The sequence below is a fragment of the Sporothrix brasiliensis genome, assembly GCF_000820605.1.
Source record: "Sporothrix brasiliensis 5110 chromosome Unknown Cont12, whole genome shotgun sequence".
In the NCBI taxonomy this organism is placed as follows: domain Eukaryota; kingdom Fungi; phylum Ascomycota; class Sordariomycetes; order Ophiostomatales; family Ophiostomataceae; genus Sporothrix; species Sporothrix brasiliensis.
The window spans coordinates 90,362-116,896 of NW_024467131.1; the positions used below are offsets into that span (position 1 = coordinate 90,362).

The 26,535-nt window shown below is 51.2% G+C and overlaps 3 protein-coding genes across 3 annotated transcripts; 2 read left to right on the plus strand and 1 right to left on the minus strand.

Annotated features, from left to right (window-relative positions):
• Positions 1-1,146: 1,146 nt before the first annotated feature.
• Positions 1,147-7,733, plus strand: SPBR_09255 (uncharacterized protein; the record flags this gene model as incomplete). Its single annotated transcript, XM_040767381.1, has 2 exons — positions 1,147-1,314; positions 7,437-7,733. The coding sequence occupies 2 exons, from the start codon at positions 1,147-1,149 to the stop codon at positions 7,731-7,733; spliced, it is 465 nt and encodes a 154-aa protein (XP_040623223.1).
• Positions 7,734-13,091: 5,358 nt separating this feature from the next.
• Positions 13,092-13,796, plus strand: SPBR_04004 (uncharacterized protein; the record flags this gene model as incomplete). Its single annotated transcript, XM_040762291.1, has 1 exon — positions 13,092-13,796. The coding sequence occupies one exon, from the start codon at positions 13,092-13,094 to the stop codon at positions 13,794-13,796; it is 705 nt and encodes a 234-aa protein (XP_040623224.1).
• A 10,903-nt stretch (positions 13,797-24,699) lies between these two features.
• On the minus strand, positions 24,700-25,692 carry SPBR_03979 (aldolase; the record flags this gene model as incomplete). The annotated part of the gene is made up of 2 exons (XM_040762267.1): positions 24,700-25,520; positions 25,581-25,692. 2 exons carry the CDS (start codon positions 25,690-25,692, stop codon positions 24,700-24,702), a joined length of 933 nt encoding a protein of 310 aa, XP_040623225.1.
• Positions 25,693-26,535: the final 843 nt, after the last annotated feature.

A 26,535-nucleotide genomic window follows, 5' to 3' on the forward strand; every position in this document is an offset into this window, starting at 1 on the left:
AATGCACGAATGGTATGCCGTAGGGCAGAGGCAATGACGAATGCCCAGCAATGCCCAGCATTTTCTGTCGACTGTTCGTCGTGAAATCGTCATTTGCATCGATCATCCCCCCGGGCGCCACGCATAACCGGCTGCCTTTTGCATCTCGTACCGCATCCTCGCCCACCACTCTTCCCAGCCCTGCCCTGTTGTCTTGTTCTCGAGCTGCCGTCCTTCTCCATATCTTGTATTTTTCATCGATGCAAGGTACCAAGCAAGCTGCAGGGTCAAATGGAGAGGGCAGGACGACATCGAAGGCGAATGATGCCAACCGACGTTTCCGCGCCGAACGTGCTTTGTAAGATTACAAGTTCTCCTTTTTCTTCTTCCTTTGATTTGATTAGTTATTCGGCAAAGGCAAGATCCGATCACACAATGATCGGCCTTTTTTCTTTCTTTTTTTCTACAATGTAATACTCGTCTTCTTGCTCACGTCAGCTACGGCCTTTTGACAATGTTGCCGTGTTGAGTGCAACGTCCCTGGAAAAGGGAAGTGCGAGGTGCCTTATCTCACGAGGGACGAACGAAGGATCAAGGCACGTCGCAGAAACACTAAACATTTACGATGGACTTGAGAAGCCCACTAATCCCCACTAAAAGCAACAAAAAAAAAAAAAAAAAAAAAAGGAAACGGGTTTCGAGGCCCTGCGCCATGGCATGGCACGATCCGTCGCTTCCGATCCGACGTGGCCGGTTGAAAATGGCCCTTGTCCAGGAACATGTACGTCGTACGTCGTACGTTGCTGCTTTGATTTATTCCGTCGGACGAGACGAGACACCGACCGTGACGGCGGACGAACCATGACGGATGTGTCGGAGTCGGACTTGGATGTGGCATCACTTTGCGCAAAGTGTCCTGTTTGTCATACATTGTAACTTGCGTTGAAAGCCACGGCACGGTATCTGGTATCATGTGCAAAGTCCGGCCCCGTAGCCCCCTGTGTATTTTGTGTATTTTGCATCCAGGTCAGAATGCCGGGGACCACCCAGGAGGACAGTAGGGTTTCGGAGTCAATGCACAAAAGAGGGCGAGCAGGGAACGAGGGCATTTCATCTTGAATGTGTATTACGACATAGGGATGCCTCCACGGAAAATCAAACCTGGTCATGACGTATCGCAGCCAAGTTTCCGAGAGACACCGGCCGCTGTCGACAGAAAGTGGCGAGACGAAAGCCGATCCAGGGCTGCGCAAGATGTGGTCGTTGTCCTTTGCCGTCCTTGCTTTCCCTCCGCCCTCCGCTGACGACGACACACACGGCCAGTCCGCCGTGGTGGTATTTTATTACACCTCGGCTTCTGTCTCGAGTGGGGGGACCAACGTACGACGCATCGTGACCCCTATTCTCTTCGCTTCCGGCATGGAGACGACCTGTCGTCAAGTTGCATGTTCACATCGTTCGCGCTCGGCGCGGCATCCCCAAAACGGCAACGCCCACGGCCGCTGACCAGTGCCATTGGTTGTCTCTTGTCTCACGCGAGAGACGATGGACGTTGGGGGCCGGCACATTTCATATCCAATCGCCTTTACCCGTCGCATGATGTTGGGTCCCCGTGCCAGGTCATTTCCCATCCATACCAGTCCAGACAGCGGAGAGGAAGGCCAAAGAAGGGCGTCGTGAAAATGAAAAAGTCCTGGAACATCGACGCCTGCAGGGCCGTCATGATGCAGACCACTCAACATGGCGATGGGCCGCATCGACATCGTGCTCTGAGCGTGCAGCGAACGGAACGCAGAACAAAGGGCAAAGGTCCAAAGGAGCAGTGATTGGCGTGGCTGTCTCTCCAGTGGCCCTCGGGTATTTCTACATGCAGTCTCGTCTCGTTGTCGACCAGAAAAGGGCCATGTTTTGTGACAAGTCATTGTCAACGGCATTCTGTGTTCGCATGGCCCGTTGCACTATTCCGTATTCCGCACGATGCACTCGTTCCATTCCTGCTTTCTTTTTGCCCAGCCCTTCCTTTGCGTGGCAAATACTCGGTGGTGGCCGTTCTGTCCTTTGAGTTGACTGCCAACATTATATCTCGATCCTTGCGTATGTTCATTTATCTTTCGTTGGCAGTTTCACTTTTGGTCCATTTTGGGCCTCGTGCATATCCTGTGCCCTTTCATGGATACAATCGACGACGTCGTCCTCTGTTATCTGTCACTTTTCATTTTCCACCTCTACAGGTACTTGCATGCTTTCTTTTGCTCCTCGCTTGTTTCCTCTTGGCCTTTTGCTCAAGGTAATGCATTGCTTTTTCAAGTTAGCCGCGTTAACCCAGACCAAGGTCGACAACACACCCCATGCTCCTCCTTGTGAGCTTGTCCAACCATTGTCCAACCATTGCCCACAATGGCCCACCCCTGTCCACTTTTGTCCTGTCTCCTGTCAAACTTGCCTTGGCTATCTGTTCTGGTCTTGTTTTCCGGCTGTCCTCCTGATAAAATGACACACACCTCTTCCCCTCTTTTTTGCATTATTTTTATTATTTTCATTGGGGAAGGGGGACACTCTCCTGCCATTGGTCGATTTGAAAAATGGAGGGCGATCATCCTTTTCCTGTGCCTTGTCTTCCCTTGTCCGACACGCCCTGCCCATTGCTTTTGTATTTTTTTTGGCCTTGTCTCTGTCCTCCGTACAGGTTCTAAAATCTGGGGAAAGTAGCATTGAATTCTTCGGTGCTTGCTGTGTCATTGTTAGCGGGCAGTTCCATCCAGCTCGTTGGTGGTGGCAGAGTTGAAAGGCCATCCCGCGACTCTCCTCGAGCCCTCCCAACACAACGGAGGTGCTTCGGTACACACGAGACCAAAGGAACCCTTTCTCCTAGCCTGTTTGAGAACGTGCCCGTCGTGTGGCGCCTCGCAACGGGAGACGTTGCTGTCTGAAATGGTGATCTTGGTTAGCTGACGATTTTGACGATTTTCGTTCTCGGATGCAGAAAAGCAAGACAAGCCACGGAACGGCAGACGAAAATAAAAAGAGACGAAAAGGGTGGCAGGGTGGCAGAGTGGTACATCTGCCAAGATGCCAGACACACAATCCCGACGATCGAAACCATGCGTCTTGCCCTTCCTCTGTTTATGTTCATCCTGGCCCCCATTTGTCTCCCTCGTTTCTGACTTTCATATCATTTGGCTCTGTTTCGGACGATCCGTTCCGACCATTTTTCTTCTTGCTGTTCTTGCCATCTGGCACGCAAAACACGCAACGCTCGAATCCTTCGTATTTCGGGAGAACCGCGAGACAGTGAGGAGTAATTGCGGGAGTACGAATGGTCAGGAGCCTCACGATGTGTTCACTCCTTGTTACTCCTTGTTGCTCCTTGTTGCTCCTTGTTACTCCTCTCGGTCGGGTTATGCACCTGCGTGCCAATATTGAAATGTCACTGTCTCAATCTCTCACGTTTGGCGTGTTCATCTTCTCCAGGCCGGGCATTTGGCGTTTAGCCTCTCTCTTTTTGTTCGTCGAGTCTGTTCCCTGGACAAACAAGGGCTAGTCAACACGTCAAGTCGGCGACCACAGATAGTGCCATGGCCGCTCCCTTGCACTAAAGCGTCCCAAGTGACCCAAAGACCAGCAACTACTGTGTAAGCGCCCCAGAAAACAAAAAGACCGGCCAGTGGTAGCGCTGGCTGTGTCCGTACGGGCCGCGAAAAGTGGAGATACCCTTGGTCTGGCTTGTTCTTTGCTGGTGCCTCTTCTGTTGGGCTGCGAGGTGTGGAAGGAGATCTGTCCGCTGCGTCGACTGACGTCGTGTAGAGACAGGCGTCGGAAACACATGGAGGTTCACCAAGGAAACCGTCACGACCGTAGACCCCTGCTCGTTGATCGGAGCACGGAGTATGGAGAATGGAGATGGAGAATGATGTCCAACGAGTGTGTTGTTCACGTCTGCCGGGCAAGAGGACAGACTTGGACACAGGCATACACAGGAACCGCCACAGGCGCAAAGATGTGTCGCGCCAGAGAAGAGCAGAAAACAGGCAGGAATCACGACGAGGGGAGCGGTCGACGAGGAGGAGAACAAGTCGTCCACGACATTGGCACTCGAGAGACTTGCATGAACGCAAGAGAAAGTATCGTCGAAACAGGACTCGTACGCTAAGAGTAAGAGCGTGGCCAGACAATGTGGACACAATGTGGACACAATGTGGACACAATGTGGTAAAAGGTGTGGGAGGTGGGTGGATGGAATGCCTGTGAGGACGTCTGCCTCGTTTTCAGGGCCAAGAATGCGAATGGTGGATAGGCAAGACAAGGGACCTAGGCAGTATGCGAAAAAGGCATGGTTGGCTTGCTAGACTGTGCAAGATATGTCCAGGGCTGTGGTTGGAGCGAGGAGCAGAGTAGGTCAGGATGGAGGTGCAGCTGCAGAGAGAGAGTGTGTGAGAGAGTGTGTGAGAGTGAGGGTGTGCAGACGCTCTTCGTATCTTCTGAATGCTCCCTGCATCTGGCTGCAGCTCTCCCAGGAACAGCAGGCCTTCTCAGCTTCGCCTGCTGCCACGCAACGCAACACAGACATGACGCTAGTGAAAGACAAAGGTTGCAGACAAAAGGTCCTCCGCGTCTGTCTTCTCATCACTTCCACGTTAAACCCAAACGAGCGCATGCGTCCCTCGAAAAGCCACGCCACCCTGTAGCTCCCAGACGCAATGCAACCTCGCAACGACAAAAGCGACACACTCGCAAATGCAATGCAGCTACGACGTCCAGAAAATGTGAAAAATGACTGAATTTCAGCAAATCAAAGGAGCACTCGCAAACAAGGAGACGACTGGAAAAAGAAAGCATCCCCACGCTGCGGTTTCGTCGTCCTCTTCTCCATGTACAGGTAGCTGTCCTCATGGTTTCCTCCGCCGCCCAACCCTCGTCGTCCTCCTTTCTTTCATGAATTTGTACAACTTACGAAGTAGTTGACCATGTTCCCCACCGCGGATACTGCGCCTAACTGCATACGACGCATCGTGCACGTAGGAAGGAGGGCTGCGTGAAATAAGACAAAAAAGGAGAGGGGTGGGAGGCGAGTTGTGTTGCAGTGCATCTGTTTTCCTATTCTTTCGACGTGGGTGTGCAGTCTTGAGAGATTCTGCATGCTTGTCCGCGTGCACGCAGTCCCTGCTTTTGCTGGGAATTGTTTCCAGACTGTTTGTCTTGCAGCAGGGGCAAAAGTCTGGGGAGGCGGCCAGAGACAGGGGTTTGTTGGAGGTGGTCAAAGCCGATGAGACAGACAGGCAGACAGGTCAGGGGATGCTTGTTGCGCGACGGCTGCGAAAATCTGTTTCTTTTTCTTTTCTTTTTTTTTCTTTTTCTTTTTCTTTTTCTTTTTCTTTTTCTTTTTCTTTTTTCTTTTTCTTTTTCTTCTTTTTACAACACATACGATGATGTATCGTGACTCTGTCATCCCGCGCCCCTTGCTTTTCTTTCCTTTTACTGTGTATGCTCCCCTTTTTACCTCAATTTTGTTGGTCTCTTGACCACTTGCCCGTCTGCGCCGTATGCACACCAGAGGGATTTTTGTTCGGGGGCGTCGCAGCAACGACGAGGAGAGACCTTCCAAATCTCGCTTACCAAACAAGACGAGACCCCCGTGGCCACTTTGAGGTGCGTTGTTTGGCTGTGCGGGTGTCTATGGGCTGTCCAGCGCCCAAGTGCAAAACAATTGTGCCAAAAGGAAGCAAAGATACGGAGTACATGCTATGCGAGGAAGCTCAAGAACTCCGCATGCGGTTATAAATGGCGCGGCTGAGTTGTAATGACGGAATGTGCTCGAGGTTGAGCTCGAGGTTGAGCTCGAGGTCGAGTCTACTCGTTAATTTAGGTCAGTTGTGTCCCAGTGTTGTGTGTCTGGTTTCTCCTGGTTCATCTCCGTTTTTTATTCGCCTCCCGTGTTATCTGCTTTATTGCGGAGTGTCTCTGGCGTTCGTGCTCGTAAAAAAGTAAAATTGACTTGTCTCAATGACAGCGTTCTCGTATCGTTGCCCCATTTTCCAATCTTCCTCTGTCTGTTCTAGCTCTGTCTCACAACGACACCCGGGCATGCCATTCAATTTCAGAAAACGACGCTGCGAAGGAACACAGCGCGTGGTTAGCGTTGAAGGGCAAGGGGACGAAAGAAAAAAGGTGCTTGAAGAAAAGGGATAGAAGAAAACAAAACAGACAAACCCGTTACCCGCGTTCTGCCACTGCGAGAGACAACCACCCCCTGGACACATAAAATGCGATGGACCTTCGAGCCTTGCTATCGGACGAATCAGACCCCTGCATCTCTCTTCTTTGCTATTTTAGTAGCCGCCCCAGAGTACCGTTCGACATACAATTTACAGCTACAGCCATATACGTCGTATTTTGACAGGCTCGACAAGCTGTCTTTCCTACGTCCTTGTTGTAAGGAATGCTGCCCATCTCTGTCCAAGGAGAAGGAGGTGCATGTTTGTTGCAGCAACCGTTCAACAACCCAGCTGCGGCCCCCGAATTGTCCCGCCAGCCTTGTCGTTTGCACGCAGGCAAAAGAACAAGAGCAAAGGAGACGGGATTCAAAGCAAGGGACACGTATCTGTCTGATGGTAAAGCATTTAGTCACGAGCTTTGTCTCGAGATGTCTCTCCCAAGCTTGCCTTGCTTCTCCGTCGCGCGTCTCCATCTGCCCGTCTCTGCTCTTTTCGTTCCCCCTTGTGACGTGCCTATTTCATTGGGCAATTCGGTTTCCCCCGAAGCCTTTCCGTGCACCAGCATCCCCACCGGGTACCTACCTCATCGGCCAGGGCACTCTGTCGACGTTCATGCACCGGACGGCACGCTGCATCCGTCGTCAAGTGACAGAGGAACATGCTAGGCAACTAGCCCCTTCTGTTTCTTTCCGACTTGGTAGAAAAGAGGTGTGGGAGGGTTACGAGTAAGTCAGCGCAGCAACAAGCAGAGCCAGAAAGAAGACTGCCTGACCGAAATGACGAGTGCTAAGGACCATAGACAAGGGCGGTGGTGGGTAGCAGCCAGGCTGGCCAGCCTCAAAGACAGCTCAAAATGCTGCCTGCAGCACGCCCCAACAGCTGCAGGATAGATTCAGAATATATTGTGCTGCATAACAACCGCAGCAAAGAGCTCAAAGGGGACGAGGCACACCCAAACAAACGTCGTAAACATAAAAAGAAAAGAAAAAAAAAGAAGGAAAAAAAAGAAAAAAGAAAAAGGCTTGGCAGAAAAATACGATATAAATGAGCCGCCACTTGTTTTTTCCTCCTTCATTATTGTTGCCCGGCTTACCCCTCCTGTCCATGCAGATGGCTCGTTTCTGTTTAAAAGTGTTGTTGCTTTTGTTTGAAAAAGAGTGCAGCGTGCATTGCATGTCCAGAAGAGGGTACATGATGTAGATTGACAGCCAAGCTTCAAAGCTCAAAGGACCCCATAACCAAAAGGGCGTCCCGTCTGTCGTTCATACGGCCAATGTCGAGGACAGGGCCAATCAGACACTGAACACAGCTGGGAGCCCTCTTCGACGTCGTGAAGAGCCTTGGAGAATGTGGGTGGAGACGGGCAACCAGGGCGCAGAGGAAAATAGACACCGCATGGGTGGCGCAACACCCGAGAGACCACCCCCACCGGCCAATGGCGATACGCTGCTCAAACACACGACTTCTGTGGACAGTTCCTTTCGCATCGAGGCATCCTCGGATGGCTGGAGACGCGACGAAATAGCAGACCGAATGTCGTAATATTACAACAGTCGGCAGGCGGCAAGGAGGGAAGGAGGGAAGGACTGCGCGCTCCTGGTTGGTCCGACGCCCTGAAACGAAATCAGAGCTGTGTACGATGTACAGAATAGAGGAATTGGCAATGGTACCTCGCTTTTTTCTGACGTCCTGGGCAATCATACAAGGGTCTTTCGCGGGCGGTCGCCAAAATGAGAAAATCGCCTTGATGACAAAAAGAGGCCACTTTTATCTCACCACCCCATCGCGCCTTACTGCCTTACCATGATCACCGCCAAGCACGAAAGGAAAGAGAGGGAAAGGGCGGCCTAAAAACAAATGGGGAAATAGGCAGGCTCCAGGGAGGCAGGCACCAAAAAATGGCACAAGAAGAAAAAGAAAAAAGAAAGAAGAAAGAGCAGAGCGGGCCTGGTGGGTCTGGACCACAAAGTAATTCGTAGGGACAGATACTCTTTCAGGGAAGGAGCCGCTGCTGAGGATAGAAGGCGAATGTTGCCCAGTTTGGAAGGAGCGTGAGGCGCGGGACGAACAGGTTCTCTGAGGGCGACATTGCGACATATCTTACGACGTATTTCGTACTATTCCATCCTCTAGAGCGCCTTGTTCGCTGATCAAGATTGACGGCAACCAGGGGACAAGAGCACTGGCATCGAGAAAAGGAACTGAACTGCCCCCACCGAGTGCGCGACATCCCGTTGTTTCCGTTTTCCGTGCGGCGCCCGGAAAAGGCGACCTTTCCTCCCCTTTGTGTCCGAAATGCAACCATTCGATGCGTTCAAAAGGCTCAGAATAAAAGGCTGGACCCTGTTTCGCAGAGTGGGCTGACCTGCTGCTCCCAATTGCGGGTTGTTCGCCCTGCGTTGTTGTCCTCGCTCCACTGGTTTCGGCAGACACTGCCTCCGCAGCTGTGGGCTGGACATTTGCAACACTTTTGTCTCTCCTGACCTCGTCATCCACCAACAGTGTGCACGTTGTAGCTGGGTTGCAAACAAAACATGAAGAATTTTCAGTTGTGAGACATGGGACTCGGTTGGAAAAGAAAAAAGAGAAAAAAGAGAGCTCCCTCATTTCTCCGTTTTATTGCCTCACCTTTGTGCTTACATTTTCTTCGGGCCTCCTTGCATGGTCGTTGAAAGTTTCGGTTCCGTGAAAGGAATCTTGAATCCACATTGACAGTCATTGTCAACGGACGATGAGGAAAGATGTGCACGCAAGCGAACAGCTCACATAAGACATGGCGCACGAGCGGGAAAAGGGAACGACAAGTATGACAAGTAGCATAGTAAGATGCAATGGGCAGATGCCAGATTGCTTTTTTTGAGGGGGAACATTCTATATCGCGTTGCTGTTGTTCGTCGCTGTCTTACTCTCTGTATCCTTCACGATAACGGAAACACGGAGGGACGACGAGAGTGAAAACTAGCTCGCACAGAACTCGGTGGCTTTGTTGACCCCCACGCGCTTTTCGGCCTGGAGCCTCTCCATTCCTGAGACTGTACAGAATATGGCGTATGTTCCACCGACGGACGATAAGAATCACGCTGTCAAGCTGTCCGTTTAACCAGCCATTCTGTGTCTCTGGTTCACACCCTCTCTCTGTTCAATTCTCGCCCTCTTGGTTTCCTTGCAGCAGCAAATCCCTTCCGTAACCCACAATATGAGAGACAAGCATGCGTTCCCAAAACGTCAACGCCTCACACCCCCTCGCCTTCATGCCGTATCATCACGACCCAGCTGTCTATCATGCGTGCAGGATGTCTTGGAAGAGCGAGGTACGTCGTAGTAAATCAGAGTAGGGGCGTGTTGTTGGTGGGTGCCACGGCCAGCCTGCGGCGTCGTTGATGCCGTGTGTTCATTCTTGTCTTTCCCTTTCCCGCAAGAGAAAGAGGTCACAAGCTCAACGAGTCTGGTGACGTTGCAAACGAGAGACCTCTGAGAAAACGTGACACGTTGAAAAAATATAGGTGTATTTTTTAATGTTTTTAGATTTTGTATGTTTACAATATCGTGGCATGCGCGACAAAGCGAACCGATTATTTTATTTGTTTATTTATTTTTATTTTTTTAAAAAAAAGATGGCGCCATTTCGAGTTGAAGGCTGACTGAGTCCACGGAAACTAGAAGACTACATAATACAGTCAAGAAAGCCGAAAGCCTCGTTCTCCGATGCGAGGAATGGCGTCGGACAACAAAAGAGCAGAGAGCGAAAGGAGCACACAAAGCATCGAATGCAATTGACGAGTCACGACTCACACACCTTGTCCCCATACCCGCCCGCCGGACTCGCCGTAGGCGAACCATATTGGATATTGTAAGACTTAACTCCTGCAGGTCCAGTGTGTCGAGCCTACGAATGTACAAGGCCTGGCCCCCAACCCGAAAATTTTCTCTTCCTCCCCTGGCTCACTGTTGCATTGTATGCCTAGGGCTTGCGACAAGCCACCAACGGACGACTCTGCTATTGTTCAGTGTTATTGCCTTTGGCTGAAAGTAGTTTGGCTCCCAAAAGACGTTATTGAACGCCAGGCCCATCTCGTGAAAGAAAACCTTTCCAGTAGAGTCCTCCACTATTATTATTATTATTATTATTATTTTTTATTTTATTTTATTTTTTTATTTTTTTTTTTTATTTTTTATTTTTTTTTATTTTTTATTTTTATTTTTTTTTTTTTGCTTGAGCTTCGCCCTTTCTTTTTTTGCCTCCCTCGCTTGTATGGCGCCATTGCTTTCGGCCGTGACTGGTTTGTTGATTTGATTTTTCGATCATCGTGTCTTTCACAACATTCTCGTTTTGACTACAACTTGCACCCAGTGCAGAGTTTTCAAAAGCAAAAGGCTCACCTTCATTCAAAATGCATGTCTCTCCTAATTTGATCATCACTCACATACCCTGGCAACGGGCCTAGAAAGGGAGAAAGCGAGATGACATTATACGATACGAAGGAGGCAATAAGGAGTCCAATGTCGAAAAGGACGCAAAGGGAAAAACAAAAAGCAAAACAGCAATACAGCGAAAGAGCAAAAGAGAAGGCACAAAGGATACAAAACATAAGATTACAATAAAAGAAATTGAGCAAAGCTGCACAAGAGGAAAGCAGCGGGCACAATTGCCACACGCAATTCTCAATATCATCGCCGGGGTTGCCTCCTCGTCTTCAGCGTCCACGTCCCTCTTTGGCCACCCAGCACGGCATCTATCGGTTCATGACCGGCGATCCATCATGGGTCAGTCATTTCGTCTCTTACGGAGAAATCCTCTGGAGTATTTTCGGTCGTCTTTGGCTCAACTGCAAAAAGAACAGAATTGCCTCTTGCCAAAGAGGAAAAACGTAAACATAAGTCTCACAGAGACCAAACCCCGTCGATGGAATGTGGTCACAGATTGGCCATACATGGCCACACGTAGTGTGTGTGTCTACGAATGGACACGGCACGGGGAAACTGCATGGTCCGTAGACGCCCGTTACGATTGCCAACGTTCTCACGCGTCTTTCCTCATCGCCTTGTGTTGTCGCCGTATTATGCCGATGGCGTGGGCAGATGACGGGAGCAACCACAGGTATGGTGTGGTTCTGTGGTGCGATGGTCCTATTTTGCAAACAGCAGACCAAAAACGACCATCAGGTGAGACGTGAGAAGCGAACAAAGGGAGACGTGGGCGTGTGCATTGTTGGTAGTCTTATGCTCAATCGTTGGCAGTGAAGGCGCAAATTACGAAATCACGGATGGGACACACGAAATAACGAAATACAGCGCCTGACGGCTCCTGGAAGGCGACAGAACAGCGACGAAAATCCTCGGAGATGTGCAGAACGGCCCCTGTGCGTCCAGCGCCTTATAGGCCGCCAGCGGTCCACCGAGCGAGAGAAAAAAATTTGCTTTGTCTGCCTGCAATCTGACTCACTTAGACCCACGCCCAGTGTCCTCTTTCCCCCACAGCTGTGTGTGGGACAGCACAGAAGGGAGTCGCAGAGCGCTAGCGCCAGAGTGGATCTCTTCTTTTTTTTTCTTTTTTTTTTTCTTCTTTTTTTTTGGGTGTACCTAGATCGCACGTCACCAGCACCACAGACATACCGCATGGCGCTACCAACAACCAGTGTCCCTCCCGCCCTGAAATCCGCTTCAGCGCTTCAGGTGCTGCTTTTAGCGCAAGAGCGCTAAAATGAGGGGGAAGCACACCCATCCTCGCCATCAAACAGAGCCCGGGGCGCACAGCCCCCAAAGTGCCAGCAGATCCGAATGACCAAAAACACACCAACGTATGCTAAAAAGCAGGCTTCTCGTTACGAAACAAGAACTCATAGGCGCTGTTCGACGAAGAACGTGCCTTGCTACAGTGGAGAAAGACTTGTTTTGTGTGGTCACCAGGGCCCTCTCGTTCTTGGCTGTTTTGGTCGAGCAGACCAGCCGTCCGAGGAACGTGATCTGCTCTTTCTTTCCTTGTCTTTTGTCTCCTTCGCTCCTCCTCTCCCACTCTCCCACTGTCCCACGCCTCCTTTCCTCGCAAGAAGGGACATGGACAACAGCACGTAAGTCGTACCTGCCCATCCACGACATGCACAAGTGGATCGGAGCACATTTGAGAGTAGAAGGACAGGACAGAAAAGGGAAAGAGCAAAGAGACCAGGGGAGGGGTACGGATGCACAGAAAAGACAGGAAGGGAGGGGGGCGTGAACAGCAGAAAAAGCGGGGCTTCCAGGACTGGCTACTGCCTTCTCTGCCTTTTTTATCTTTTTTATTTATTTGGTTTTGAGAGAGCAGGCGGTCGTAAAAAGTAAAAACTGGGGGTATGGGGGTACGACATTAGGCCATACTATTTGCAAGGGCCGCTAAGCAGAGGTCAGTTTGTGTATGGAGCACGCCAGGGTACGTACTCTGACCTCTGTGACTGGCGTATGTCCAGCAGCGTGTGAATCCCAGTATCCTTTGTATGACGGTCCAAACATACAAAATAGATGCTTCTCCCACCTCATCCTTCTCTCCTCTCCTGCTCCCACTACAACATCTCTCAATAACCTCCCTTCTTTTACAACCAAGCAACGTTTCGACTTCGTCACTTCGTCACTTCCTCTCCTTCATCTCTGCCTTTACACTTTCGTCAACTTTGTTTTCTCTTCTCGACCTCGCTCCTTGTTACTACTACTCTACTGTCCTCCGTATATCGTCGTCTCTCACACTCTCTGTACAAGCGACTCGTCTCCTCTTCCATGATCTCGACATTGTAACAAAACAGCTTCCTTTCGGCACTCTACCGTCTTCCTCGACCGCACAGACTCGACGTCTCTGACCTGGAACGGTATTGGCAGCACCACAGCATCACCGCTCCTTTGTCACAGCAACCACCCAACTCTACCTTCACAATGGCCAACGACCTCATGTGGGATCACCACTTCTGCCTCACCTGCGACAAGCAGACTGACGGCCCGGCCTACTGCTCAGAATCGTGCCGCCTGGCCGACTACGAGGGTGCCACCTCCTTCGCACCGCCCTCGGGCCCGGGCTCACCATCCTGGGTGCCTTCGGGCTCCTCCACCTACAAATGGGCAATGGGCGCGCCCACGCCTCGCAGCCGGCAACTGTTCAGCCTGTCGCCCGCCTACGACTTTGGCAACGCCCAGCCGTACTACGGTGCGCCCTCCTCCTCCTCCTCGACGTACAGCTACAACTACACCCGCCAACCCGCACCCCCGACCACGGCCGTCTCCTCCCCGCGGCACGTCTCGTCCCTGCCACCCACCACCACGGCCGCCACCGCCACGACCGCCACGACGTACCACCACGTGCTCTCGCCCTCGAGCTCGCACAGCAGCCTCAGCTCCATGCGCAGCGGCATGAGCTCGGCCGGCGGCCCCAATGGTCTTGCTCTGGGCGCCGTGGGCGCGTTTGTCAACGGCACGGGCACGGGCACGATGAGCAGCACCAGCAGCCAGACCAGCTACGGCTCGTCCACCGCGAGCAACAGCAGCGACCTGTCGGAGAGGGTCCGGAGCGAGCTCCGAAAGTACGCCAGCTCCCTGGAGCAGGGAAAACTGCAGCGCCAGCTGCAGCGCCGGCGGTCCTGCTAGACGACGCTTTGCTCACCGTACCCTCTTTCTCTCGACACAATACTCTCAACACAGTACGCCCGACACAGTACTCCCTACCACGTCACGACAGCGACTGCGTCTTCTTCATGAGCATGAAATTTGCTTTCTTCTCTGATTTTTCCTTTGTTAACCTTGTCTCAAAAACACAACGACCGCGCGGCCAGCTTTGATTTGTTTTTACCTGGGAGTTCTTCAATCAGCATCATAAAAAGTTTCTTTGTTTTTTTTTTACTTGGGCGAAAAGGGACATCCGGAACACAATCACAACAAACAACACATCACACTGCATTTTCATGGGAATACAGGGACTATATTTCGGGAAACACCAACTGCAAGCCTCTTTTTATCTCTTGTTTATTTCCTCTTGTCTTCTACCAACATGTTATACCACTCCACCAGCCTGTTTCTATCTTACCTGTCTCCATCACGTTGTTTTACTACTTGGAAAGGGCCAAAATAAGAGCCCCGGGAAATTGTTATTGGAATTACGAGATCAGCATAGGGACACACATATCTTCTCAAACTATTGGGAGAGGCGCAAAATTCAAACGGGGCAAAGGACATGTACCCTTTGACCTGAAATTCATATCTATTCACTTGATCGCACATCTTGTTTACTAGAGGGACACCACTTGTTAGTCTTTGCTGTAAAGTCGCTCTACTATAGGGTACCTACTATAGGGTACAAGTAATCCAAGCGTGGGCGAAAGAGTAAAAGCGGAGCTTCGCTTCCTCTTTTTCCTTCTCTTTATTTACCGAACCAACATCCTGTCCCTTCTTGGCCATATCTTTGACCGCGTACTTCCAATGGTTTCACCTCCGTATCTCCACTTCCTCTTCTCTCGAAACATATTGAGAGAAATGTGCTCAAAACACCCATTGCTTGATGAGTAACAATTCATATTAGGAAATGCGGTTCTCCACAGGGGGCGTAAGACCTTTCAGAGGTCCATTGGCATGAAAGGCTTTTTTATTTTTATTTTTTTATTTTTTATTTTTTGTAGGGACAAGACGTTCCCCCTGGATTGTCTCGAATGGAAGAAAAAATACAACAGCCAACAGACACAATTGAAAATTCTGCCCTGCAGCGTCAGCAGGATCTACCAGCAGTAAACTCTACTGGGACGTGTCGTTTGGTACCGCCCTGTTGTCAACACGTCGCAGCCACGGCCTCAGTCCACGATGTGGCGTGCATGCACGCAGAGTCGTTGCACGGAACATGCAACGACGTGGTCGGGGGAGAACCAAAAAGAGCAAGACAGACAGAGACCCATAAGAGGTCTCCGCTTTTGCCTCCTAGCAAGCGAGCACTGAGTCAAGCGTGAATGTGTGCGCACTTCGTACGCTTGTTTTGTCCTCAAGCTCCATAGTTTCTCTTGGCCGCTGTATTTTTCCATTCTCCTCTGTACGGTCTGTCTAGGAAGAACAACAGTTCTTAGTCACTTTGTGGCGGAAACAGTGGGTATCTCTGGCGCATTGGCGGATGCGCAGCCTCTGTCGTCGGTTTCTTGTTACACGTGTTGTCGAGCGACTGCGAAACGGCCCAAAAAACCAGGATCCGCATCCACTGTCAGAGTTTTCTCTTGGGTTTGTATTCTGTATCGTTTTGTTCGCCTCGCTCTTACGTGTGCATAACCTGTTGTCCGGGTTGTTTGTTTGAAACAGACGGGTGCGGTACAAAGTAGGAGGAAATGTTTGTCAAAATTTGTGTGCTGGTCTGACAAAATAAACATTTTTTTTTGAAATTGAAAAAAAAAAAAAAAAAAAAAAAGACGAAACAGCACAGTGGCAAGACGCAAGCGGAAGAAAAGTCACGACACTAGCAAAAACGTATGAAAGTGACAAGTCCTTCTTGTTAAGTGCACTTGTGGAAACCGCAGTTGCGAAGAAAGAAGATGCTTTTACAACGAAACTGCCAGACCAAGCAGTTTTGGCTGCTGTTTGCAGCTACATGGATGCGACTTACAGTACTTGAAACGTACATAACGTATAGGTACAGATGCCAGGTACACCCTAGGTCACCTCCAGTCAAGCGCCCCGAAACAGAGCCTCTCATGAAGTGTAAAAGACTTTTGACTCTTGCTTCCTTGCTCTGAATAACGCCAACCTCATATTTCGTGGTATTGCCTTTCTTTTTTTTTTTTTTTTTTTTTTTTTTTTTTTGGCACTCCGCATTTGACAAAGGGAGACAAATTACTGTCTGCAACAGGCTCCACGATACTCCCCATCTGCCCCGTCCTGTCCCCATTTTGACTCCATAACAGTCTCCATAGCGCAGTCTCCCTCTTTCATCACGATCCTTGCGTTTTGTGGTCGACACGAATAGCGCAGTCCTTTGCAAAGGGAGACAAGAGGTTCCCCGGACACAAGCTATGACGAAGAGTGCATAATGACTGACGCGGGAGTATGTCGTAGGTTGCTGCCAGTTGGAGTCCACTGACGAGAGCCCAACCCTTTGAGAACGAGACAAGTTCATCTTACACTTGGGGGCGTCTACAAGCGGACTCGGGCTTTCTGGGTTGGTTGACAACTCGAAAGAGACACAGGGAGAGCCAATAGTTTCGCCAACGGACAAGGGACGACGCTAACCAACAGGCGAGGTAAGATACTTGGGACATTTTGAGAAAATAACCGTTCCCATGGCGCAGGGGACACCAGCATCATGACCACCAGTATGTCGCAGAAGTCGAATTGTTCTTTCTAGCCCCATGCAGGTTTCCAAGGACAGGGACACTGGTCGCAACGAGGAGGCGTCACGTTGTTGGCTAATGCTGGCGCTAGTTGTTGATCGTGAGGAGTTGTTCAGGAGGGCACAGGAGGAGAAGAAAGAAAGCAACCCTAATCTGTCGACAACAATAAAAAAAAATCCAACCAAAAAATCTGGGGCAACGATGGACAGGGCCATCCGGCGCCTTGCCTCTTTTCGACGTTCATTGTGGATAGCGTCCAGCATCATTCGACTCCACAATGGCTCCATACTACTTTTTTCAGTCTCCTCTTTTCCTCTCCCTACGGAGCCTACGAGCCTACCTCTCTTTTTTCCATTTTGGCTCGGGCTATTCCCCAGATTTTCAAAGGGCAGAGGGTGCGGTCGCGCCAACCGCGCCGCCATCGTTTTTGCACCAACGAAATAGCGTGCCATTTAGAGCCTTTGAACTTGTCTAAAACGATTCTCCCCCTTCTTTTCAAGGATATTGGGTGAAGAGGAGGGGGGGGGGGGGGGGGGGGGCGATTGAGGAGAAGCACAGCTTTCCTCGGCTTGGTGTGTGTCTTTTCTGATCTGCGTCCGGCCAAGGCCGTTTGCTACATTTCGACATGGAACTGTCAAACGCTCCACAGCGCTCGCTCTGTGCGCTGTAACCCTCCGAACTCGAGTCTATTGAAAAGAGAACGGAGCAATGCCGCCCTTGGGAAATCAAATACCCAAGGAGTCAAGTATCCCAAGCATCGCCAAGGAAGCCCATTTTGTTAGGTAATAGGGTCACTTGGAGGAGAGGGGAAGGACGACATGCTACTGTGTACGATGTTCTTTGTCGACAAGAAGAGACCACGGTGGCCGTGTGTGACGAAACTGGAGACTGAGACTGGAGAGACCCATCTTCTTCTCCTCTTCTCCTCTTCTCCTCCCTTTTTCTTTTTGGTGATCCACGTAGGTCGTTTTCCCGTTTTGTCCAAGTGCAGAAAAATGAAATAGGAGGCGGCAAAACGCGACAGAGGAAAAGGGAAACAGGCCGTAACTGCTCTGGAGCAGATGGGGCAGTCATCATATGGAGCACAAAATTAAAATGGAGTATTACTATGGAGGCCCAGACCAGTCCAGCCAGAGCTCTCTCCCCGCAGAGTTTACAACGTACATTTTTAAGGCAAAAGTCTGAAGAAAGGGACGTGAACAGTGTTTAGTTTTGCTGCTAAGAGTTGTATGTGGAGCTCATCAGCTCGAAACGGGCCAAGCAATGAAAGTTTTTAAAGACAGCCTCACGACAGATTTTTCATCTTTTGCCTCCTTTCCTGCATACATGCCTCTATCGGCATTGCCTCTATGTTACGTTATGAGAGATATACCGGATGGGGCCAGACCTAGAGCCGGCAAAGGAGTGCCTGTACTTTGTACAACATACTCTGTGCGTCGCTGGTTGCACCTCGTACTGAGCATGGCGTACGGAGTTCTCCGCAATCGAACCTGTGGAGGACGACAGCGCAGGTCTGTCCGAAACCGGCCATGGAGCAAAATGGGATCATCGTAATTCCCACGACATTGAACGACATTTCTTTGTTGCTGGCGAACATGTTGGTTGCTGTTGGACAGGTACCGCGTTAGAGGGGCCGTTTCAATTCAAAGCACCAGGTGGCAGAGGCGAAGGCCCAGAAAACGGCAGACCGTTGCATGTTTTGTGGTGGCGGCTTTGATGGGTGTGAGAAGAAGAGGCCACGAAGCCCAACGAAGGCCCAACAGAAGTGGCAAGGGCAAGGTCGCGTTCCAAAGTCACAACTCCCCAGGACAGAGTGCCAGCCATTCGTGAAGATGAGCCAGAGGAGAAGTACACCATATTTCCAGGCTCATGCGGGTGGACACGCCCTGGCTGCCCTATTGGAGGAGTCAAAGGAACAGCCAATAATTCGTATGGTGGTGAGGAGACCGTGACAAGATGGTTGTGTGTGCTTTACTAATGTTCGCCACGGTGGAGCAGAATCGTGGACGTCGGGGACAGGTGTGGGTGTAGAGTTTTCCATGGAAAATGGAAACGACTGAGGAATCACGGCTTCCATCGGGTTGTGTAATAAAAACAAACCGGCATTTCAAGTTTTCGTCCAGGGGATCGCACAACATACGACGTACAATGCACAGTGTGCCTCCTCTCAACGAGGGTATCGTCTTGTCAATCGACCTCTCCTGGAGCCGTGTCTCGTCTACGCAATGGGGCGACATTGTCGGCGTACACATGACGCCAAGTATGTTTGTTTTCCTTGTTGATATTGCAGGACCCTAATGCACGACGAATGCGTAGGACGAATGTCTATGCTGGCATTCGGCAAAAGTATGAAACAAGGCTGGATCCATGCAGCAAACAAAAGATTCATATGCCGGCCCTGAATTGGAAGCAATGACGCGAGAAGATAAATTCATCAAAATCACCGTCGGGTCTCTCATCGTATATGCGTGACAGCGGCCATGAACGGCAAGGGATCTTGTTTGCCAACTATGTAGCTTGATGCGTTTGCTCTGATGTTTCTGTGAGCATCCACCGCCCGTCTCTTGGGTTCGGGATATTCCTTTACAGCGTTCCTGTGATCTTTGTCATGAAAACCCTGCATACTCTCAATACCGACGACTGCATCTATCTGACGCAATTGCAGGACCCGTCTCCTCTTCCTTGTCTTTGTCTGCTCCATTCTGATCTACAGCACTCTATGCAATAGCACGCATTTTGCAGAGCGATATCAGCCGGGGAAGAGGCGATGAGAAGCCGCTGCGATCCCGCACACAGCCTGGACACGGCTTGCATAGCTGCTACTTTGTGCGTCGCCCGTCCTGTTTATGCGGTCTGTGAATGAGTAGGGTGAAAGACTGTGAATGCGTGCGAATGGCCCTGCAAACACAAGGCAGAGCGGACGGAAATAAAAAGTAAATATCAAGCCGTTCCCGGAAAGCAAGAAAAGGCAGGGAAGAGACGGGGCTCCCAGCTGCTTTGTGACCGCATGCACTCCTATATGTTAATGCTTCTCACAAGACTGTAGACGGATGAGCCTGTGTTTAAAGACTCGAGAAAGTGGGATAGAATATGTGATGCTCAAGAGGCGTTGCGATACTCACGTCGCCTGGTACGCCGACGTTATGTTTCCTGTCCCGTGTTTTGCCTTGTCTTGTTATATTGTGGCTTTGTCGGACATTTTCTTTTCTGGTTTCGGCCTTTTAGATCAACCCCCTCCCTTTGTGATTGAACGAGAGCGTTTTAAAGTACGCCGAGGGAGTACGTCGTACGTATATGTTGTGCGTACTGTGAGAATGGCGAGACAGCAAGAAGGCGCTCTTAATCTCACACCCATTGCAAGATGTCACTGCACTTTTCAATCTCGCCTTTTGTCTGTTGCTTCAGGCGACTTAATGATACCCAGAAATATCACGAATGTGTCTGAACAGGCTCGCGCCTCTTTCACGCCCTGTTATCCATTTCTCCCCGTTGCACCTTCATTTTCCATCTCCTTCGGACTCCACGGTTGTTTTGCTCCACTTGAAAATTTTGCAGTCGTGGCCATTGCACGTCGATGAATGCATAGCAGACAGGGCAAATGGCAAGAATGAAGCTGGTTGTCACCGCCAAGCGTGCAGCTCATTCACGCCCCTGGGTCAGAGTTTTCAGTGTGAATCGTTTTCTCGTGCTTCATCAGCTCCATCAGCTCCATCAGCTCCACCTGATCCATGCCCCATAAGATCCACTCCGGAGCGAGCGAGAACCAGCGGACACGCTCGTTCTTTTGTTGCCGTCTGGGTGTCGGTGAAACAACGTGTAAGAATATGAAAAAGACGGTGAAAAAGGGTCAAAACTAAATTGTACAGATACAAAAATAAATAAAATAGGACGCTGAAAAATGAGAGACGAGGGATGAGAGAGGAAAAGCCCACTGTTTCCTTTTGCAACCAAAAGGAGGCGCAACCAACGAAACTGTCTGGGAGCCGGATGACTGGTCAAAGGCCTGGGGTCTCGATTCAGCTAAGCCCTACCGTGCTTCAGATGCCGAAACGGGACAGACCCGAACAATGGGAGGAGAGACAGGACGGTCGATCGTGCCAGCGATAGGCTGACAGGGCTGGCCTCAATCACATCTCCTTTATTTACTCACTCAGTTCCTTTTGTTTCATTCACATTCCTTGTGCAGTTGTGAAAAATCTTCACTTTTTTCTTTTTTTTCCCAAAGGGGAGATCCATGCCATGAAAACGCTACTGCACACGCAGCCTTGTCAAGAAACACACCGAATCGGCACAAGCTGTAAAACTCTGCGCACACAGATGCCCGCTACGGTGTGTTAGGCTACAACGTGCAGCAAGCATGCAGCTTGAGAGAGTATGGACACCTGGCACCTGGGCACCTGGGCGCTTGTGCACCTGGGTAGCCTTTTTTGCACGTCTTCCGGCTGAACGAGAAAACGAAGCAAAACAAAGCAAACGAAGCAAAACGAAACTAGATAGCGCACTGACTCGATCAAATTGAGAATGGAGACAACTAGACAACTATAGCAGCCTTTTCGCCCTTGTTTTCATCTCCCCGGTCGTCTTGTTAGGAACGGCTGAGAAGGCAGAGACAAAACGCAGGAATATCGAGACGTTGCTGCAAAACGGCCGTACGTGTAAAACAGAGTCTCATCTCCATCAAGGGACTGTGCGAGGGCACATCACATTCTCAGCACAAGGCAGAAGCACCTCGCACTGTCGAGAATGCTGCTGTCTGTTGAGGTCCTTTGCTCAACGTGTCCTTCGTCTCCGTGAGATGTGCACTGTTTTCATTGTTTTCGCCAACGAATAAACTGGCCTCCTTTGCTTCGTTCCCTGCTCGTCGTGGAATCCATGTTCCCGCCTTCTTGCCAAAGATCCCTGCTGTGGTCTGTTTCACAATCAAGATGAAGTAAACCTGAAATAAGAGCCAAATTGCTCGCGTTGTTTGGTCCAACCAAGTTATGAAAGACGCCGAAGAGACGTGGACACTTGCCGCTTCGGCGGCGGCTCGTTGCACGTCTGGCTGCCATCGGGCGGTTGGCCGTAGTGGCCCTTGCTCTTCTGGAAGGAATAAGAAGGCCTTCCGACGCCCGCAGAAGTGGCAAGGATGGCCCTGGTGGGGAAAACAAATGCCTCGTCTTTTGGTCATTTTCTCTCGTCGTAGGATGCCAACCTTTTGCTCAAAAGAACGGCAGATGCACATGCAGTGCAAAGTCTGATGGGCCGTTTGTTTCGGGAGGCTTGTATGCTTGGTTTTACTTTTTTTTTTTTTTTTTTTTTTTTTTTTTTTTTTTTTGGCTTGGGGCTTGCTCCACGTTGGGTTTCATTCCGTTCCTCATCGACGCCATTCGTCGAAATGGTCAGTCGTCTTTTTCGTCACCGTGCCTGGTCAAGGATTGGCTCAGACGCGGCCAAGGCAGCAACAGGAAGAGAGGATGACAAAGACAGAAGCAGAGCAGATGCACTCCATCCATACACTGATGCATCAATTGCCTGGTTGTGATCGCCCGCGTCTCCACTTTTCTCTCTTACAACGACCTTGAACGAGACGGCCTGACGACGACGTTGCGTCTTTCCCATGTCACTGGCATCCTCTGCCGTGTTTTGCTCCTCGGAAGGCCCGCAGGCGGCACAGGCACCAACCGGACTCGTCTCAAGGTGCTGAGCGGGACAGAAAGAAGGCTGTCGTCCCTGTCGAGGCCTATATTTTGTGTAATTGTATACGCGTCGTAGGAAGCTGTTTGTTGTCAGTACCTTGGCGTTCGATTATTGTGGGATGGTGAAGTACAAGGAGCAGTGATACGTCGTGTGTCAAGAGGAGGGGAGATGGTTTGACAATGGCTGAAAATGGGCGACAATGTCTGCACAAAAGCTTTGTGCCGCCCCTTTTCTTTCTTTTGTTCAACGTGTTGAATTGTTGTCTCTCTCCATTGCTGGTTCCTGTCAGACTCGTGCGAGGCATGCATGGTGTGCTTTGGTGATCAAAAGGCCGACTGCAGTGACCTCCCGTTCTCCGAATAGGAAGAAACAGAGAAGCACGCCTTCGACTCCCTTTTTGCATATGGCGCTGGATGCGCACCTTCTTTGAGCCAACCACTCAGAAACCGGTAAGCTGTGGAGTGAGCTGACGTGGTCGCCTCCGAGCCGACAACTCGACGTGCCAGGATGCATTCCTTTGTGTGCGAGGCCTTCTCGGCGGTGCTGATGTCGGACTTGGTGCTTGGTGTTGTCTTTGTGCCGCACATGTTATGCGGCGAACCAGTTATGGATCCATCGGCGTGAAAGCGAAGAACGAATGGACAGCCGCAAGGATATGCATGTGCACAGTGCGGTTGTTTGTTTCGTGACTGGAATACAACGCATTTTCATGCCCAAAGAGCATCCACTGCGGCGCATGCTGCCACTGTAGTGCGTCGTAAAACGTAACACCACGCGAATGATGCCATGTCCTCATGTCCTTCCGGAGATCACCCATCGCGGCCCCCTGCATCGTTCATGTGGAGCTCGTTGTGCCTTGTGCGCCTCTGTCTCGGCCTCTTGTCTTGTGTGCTGCTGTGCCTGTGCCCATGTGTCTGCCGTACAATGGATCCAAGGCATTCGCCTTCACGCTCTCGTTCTTGCATTGTCGTCCCGTGGTTTTGCTCGAGTTCCTCTGTCCTGCGTTTTCGGCACCGCGGCCTGACCCTTTCTCCCACCTTTGTCCCCCAACACGCCTTCGTTTCTGATATCGGAAAGGAGCGGGATTTCTTTTTCTGTTTCTCTTTCAACGTGTGCCGTTCTCGAGTGCCAGTCGCGTGTGCTCGTGCGCCGTGCTATCGGTACACTGTATGGGGCACTGGGGTGTATCAGAGTATGCGTCTCTGGACAAAAGTGTAATATTATGTGAGTGGCTGATTCCGCGGCACAGTCAAGCCATTGGCTGATGCCATGGTTGGCTTACCTCGGGCAACAGGCGAAGTAAGAGAAGGAGGTAGAAGACAGTTGAGGAACGCGTCCGACTCGCTGGAGTCGAACAAGCCCTGTTCCATGCTCTTACCCCATGAGCTCTTTTGCCGGGGACAAAAAAACCGCATAGAGACAGCTTTCAGAAAATGTTGCTTCCTTGAATCTTTGAGACATGTTATGCCCAGCTAATCACTGCTTAAGTTTGACACTTATTCTGACTCAACGCCTTCTGGATCCGTGTGTTGTTATTCATTCTCTGATGTTGCTTACCGTCATTCGACAAGACAGACTCGTAGCAGAACACACACACACACAAAAGACAACGCCATATGCAGAGCATCGACGGCAAGTAGCAGACACACCCGTAGGCCTGTGTCGCCGGATATGCCTTGTTCCCCAAATGTCGATGCATTATGAGTGTTATGGGTACACTCTCGTTTGTATGCGGCAAGTGTAATGTGCGACACTGCTGGTGCAGCCTCCCGATCACGACGAGCGACGTACATGTACTCGCTTGTGCTTCGTATGAAATGGTTGGTGTATCTGTATCGGCAATGCTGCCTCGAGGTCGAACTTGAACTTCGTTGCGCACAATGCTCCAAACGAGCTGGCACTGGATTCTAGTCAACGAACAATGCCAAAGTGACAAACACCTCACGGCTAGTAAAGGTGCTGGCAATTGACACCAGCAGGACCTTGCCCCGTCCGGTGTCTTGTGAAGGCCGGGGATGGAAAGAAGGGGCCTGTCACGGTCGTCTTGCGGCATTGTGGGAAATATCGTCGATAAGAGACATTCGTCTTATGGAGAAAGGTGCTGGCAAAGAAAGCAAAGACAGACAGAGAGAGAGAGAGAAAGGGAGACATATGGCAAAGTTGTCGGCTGCCCGCTGCACGGCAAAATTGCCCCCAAAGCGTCCGTGTAGCCTGAAATTCTGAGATCTGGAGTTTGTGGTATCGCAAGATGCAGCAGCAAGCGAGGGGTTAGGCATGACTTGGAGGCCTACATTGGCACTGTTCTTGCTTTGCTTTGTTGTGTATCGATGAAGCTATTGCTGTGTTGAACAAGATTCGAGACAGAGAGCTCCACAGCATCGTTCCTCAAACCTCAAAGCACACGACCATCCTGTCCAAGTCCGACGACGTCCATGCAAGACGCCTGCATTCGCTGGACATCAATTTGTTAGATGTGTGCTCATGCACGTCTTTCGCGCAGAGACTGTTGCCGTCTACTCGACCTTTAGCACCAGCTGGTCAAAGCCCCTGGCGACGGCGTCCTCGCCGCCGGCCGCCGCAATCTCAAACTCGAGGTCCGGCTGCGCCTCGCGGTACAATATATGGGCATCGGCGCCCATGCGCTCGTTGTATGCCGCTTCCTCGTCGCTGACCAGGTGCTTTTTGAGGCCATTGGCCGCTGCGGCCTCCACCTGCAGCTGGATCTTGCAGGACCGGTCCAGCAGCCCGAACAAGAACCCAGCCTCGTCCACCGTCTGGCCGACCGAGATCAGCCCGTGGTTGAGCAGGATGGCGCCCCGGTGCGCCGGCTGCAGCGCCGCTGCAATCCGCTCGCCCTCTTCGTCGGCAAACACAATGCCGCCGTACTGCGCGTACACGGCATGTTTGCCGTAGAACGTGCACACGTCCTGCGTCAGCATGTCGAGCGGCCGCCCAAACGCCGCCCACGCCCGGCCGGCCATCGTGTGCGCGTGGCACACGGCATGGGCATCGTGTGGCCGCGCACGGTGCACGGAACGGTGGATGAAGAAGCCTGCCGCGTTGGCCGTACGGCCCGCAGCCGCGGGGTTGCCGGAGCCGGCCATGAAGCGGCCCGTCTCCATGTCGAGCAGCACCATGTCGCCCGCGTTCATCATGCCAAAGTGGCGGCCGAGCGGGTTCATCCAGATACAGCCCGGGAACTCGGGGTCGCGCACGGAGATGTGGCCGCTCTGGCCCTCGACGAAGCCCTGCCGCGCAAAGTAGCGGAACGTCGCCGCCATGTGGACGAGCGTGTGCCGGCGAGCCTCGACAAACGTTGGGAACGTGGGGATGCCTGCCCGAGGTCAGCAATCGTGTACTTGTAAGTCGTGTCGTCGTGGTGGGACGGGCCTACCTTCCTGCTCGTCTCCGTGGGAGATGGCCCGGCTGGGAGACACAATTGCCTCCTCGGTCTTCTTGCCCGCGGCGGCTGCAGAGCCGTCTTCGATCGTAGCCGAAGGTGCCATGATGGAGCTCGGGAAGCTATGGCTTGACAATGAAACAGTGAGAAGCGTAAGTCGTAGAAGTGAGCCTTTTTGATACGGAGACTTGTGCGAAGTTGCTGTTATCTCTCTCTTATTCTGTCTTTTCCCTTCGTCTTCGTCTTCTCCCGTTGACCAGTGTGACAGGAAATGCCGTCGACTGACGTTAGACTTTCAGCAGCGGAAATACCGTTTTGACCATTCGTCCGTGTTTGGTGGATCCTTCGGTCACAGCACTGGTCTACTTGATAGTGAAGACAACTCGTGCTCGAGCTAGAAACAATGCGTCGTACAGTTATGGGCACGTGGAGACATTCAAGTGTCCATTGCGATGGTCGGCAAGGTGGCTGTTCGGCCTGCATCATTGGCCAAGCAGATCCAGACCATCGAGACACTATGTAAATGGCTAAGCCCTGATAGCGAACTGAGATGCGGGGTGTGCCTGAGTGCCCAAAGCGCGAACGAGGAAGGTCCAGCCGGTGTAAAGCGACTCCGGAAAGCAAACACCATTAAACGTGATTTGTCACGTGCAATTCCTTATCAAAACTCCTTATCGGGACTCCTTATCTTATCTCAGCGGAGACTGTAGCGGCCGCCGGACGTACCTTTAATCCGCCACCACCCCTCGCTGTTGGAGCAATAGCCTTCAGGGGGTAAAGCACAGCGGTAGCTCTGGCTGGCGGCGAATCACTTTTTTCCTAGCGTTTGTGTCTGGAGGCTTCGGCGGGGCCATCTCCTATTATTTTCAACGACCCGCGATCGAAACTAGGCAAACGCATATTGAGAACGCACGTCAAGACAGCACTTGCTCTACTCTGCCTCGTTCTT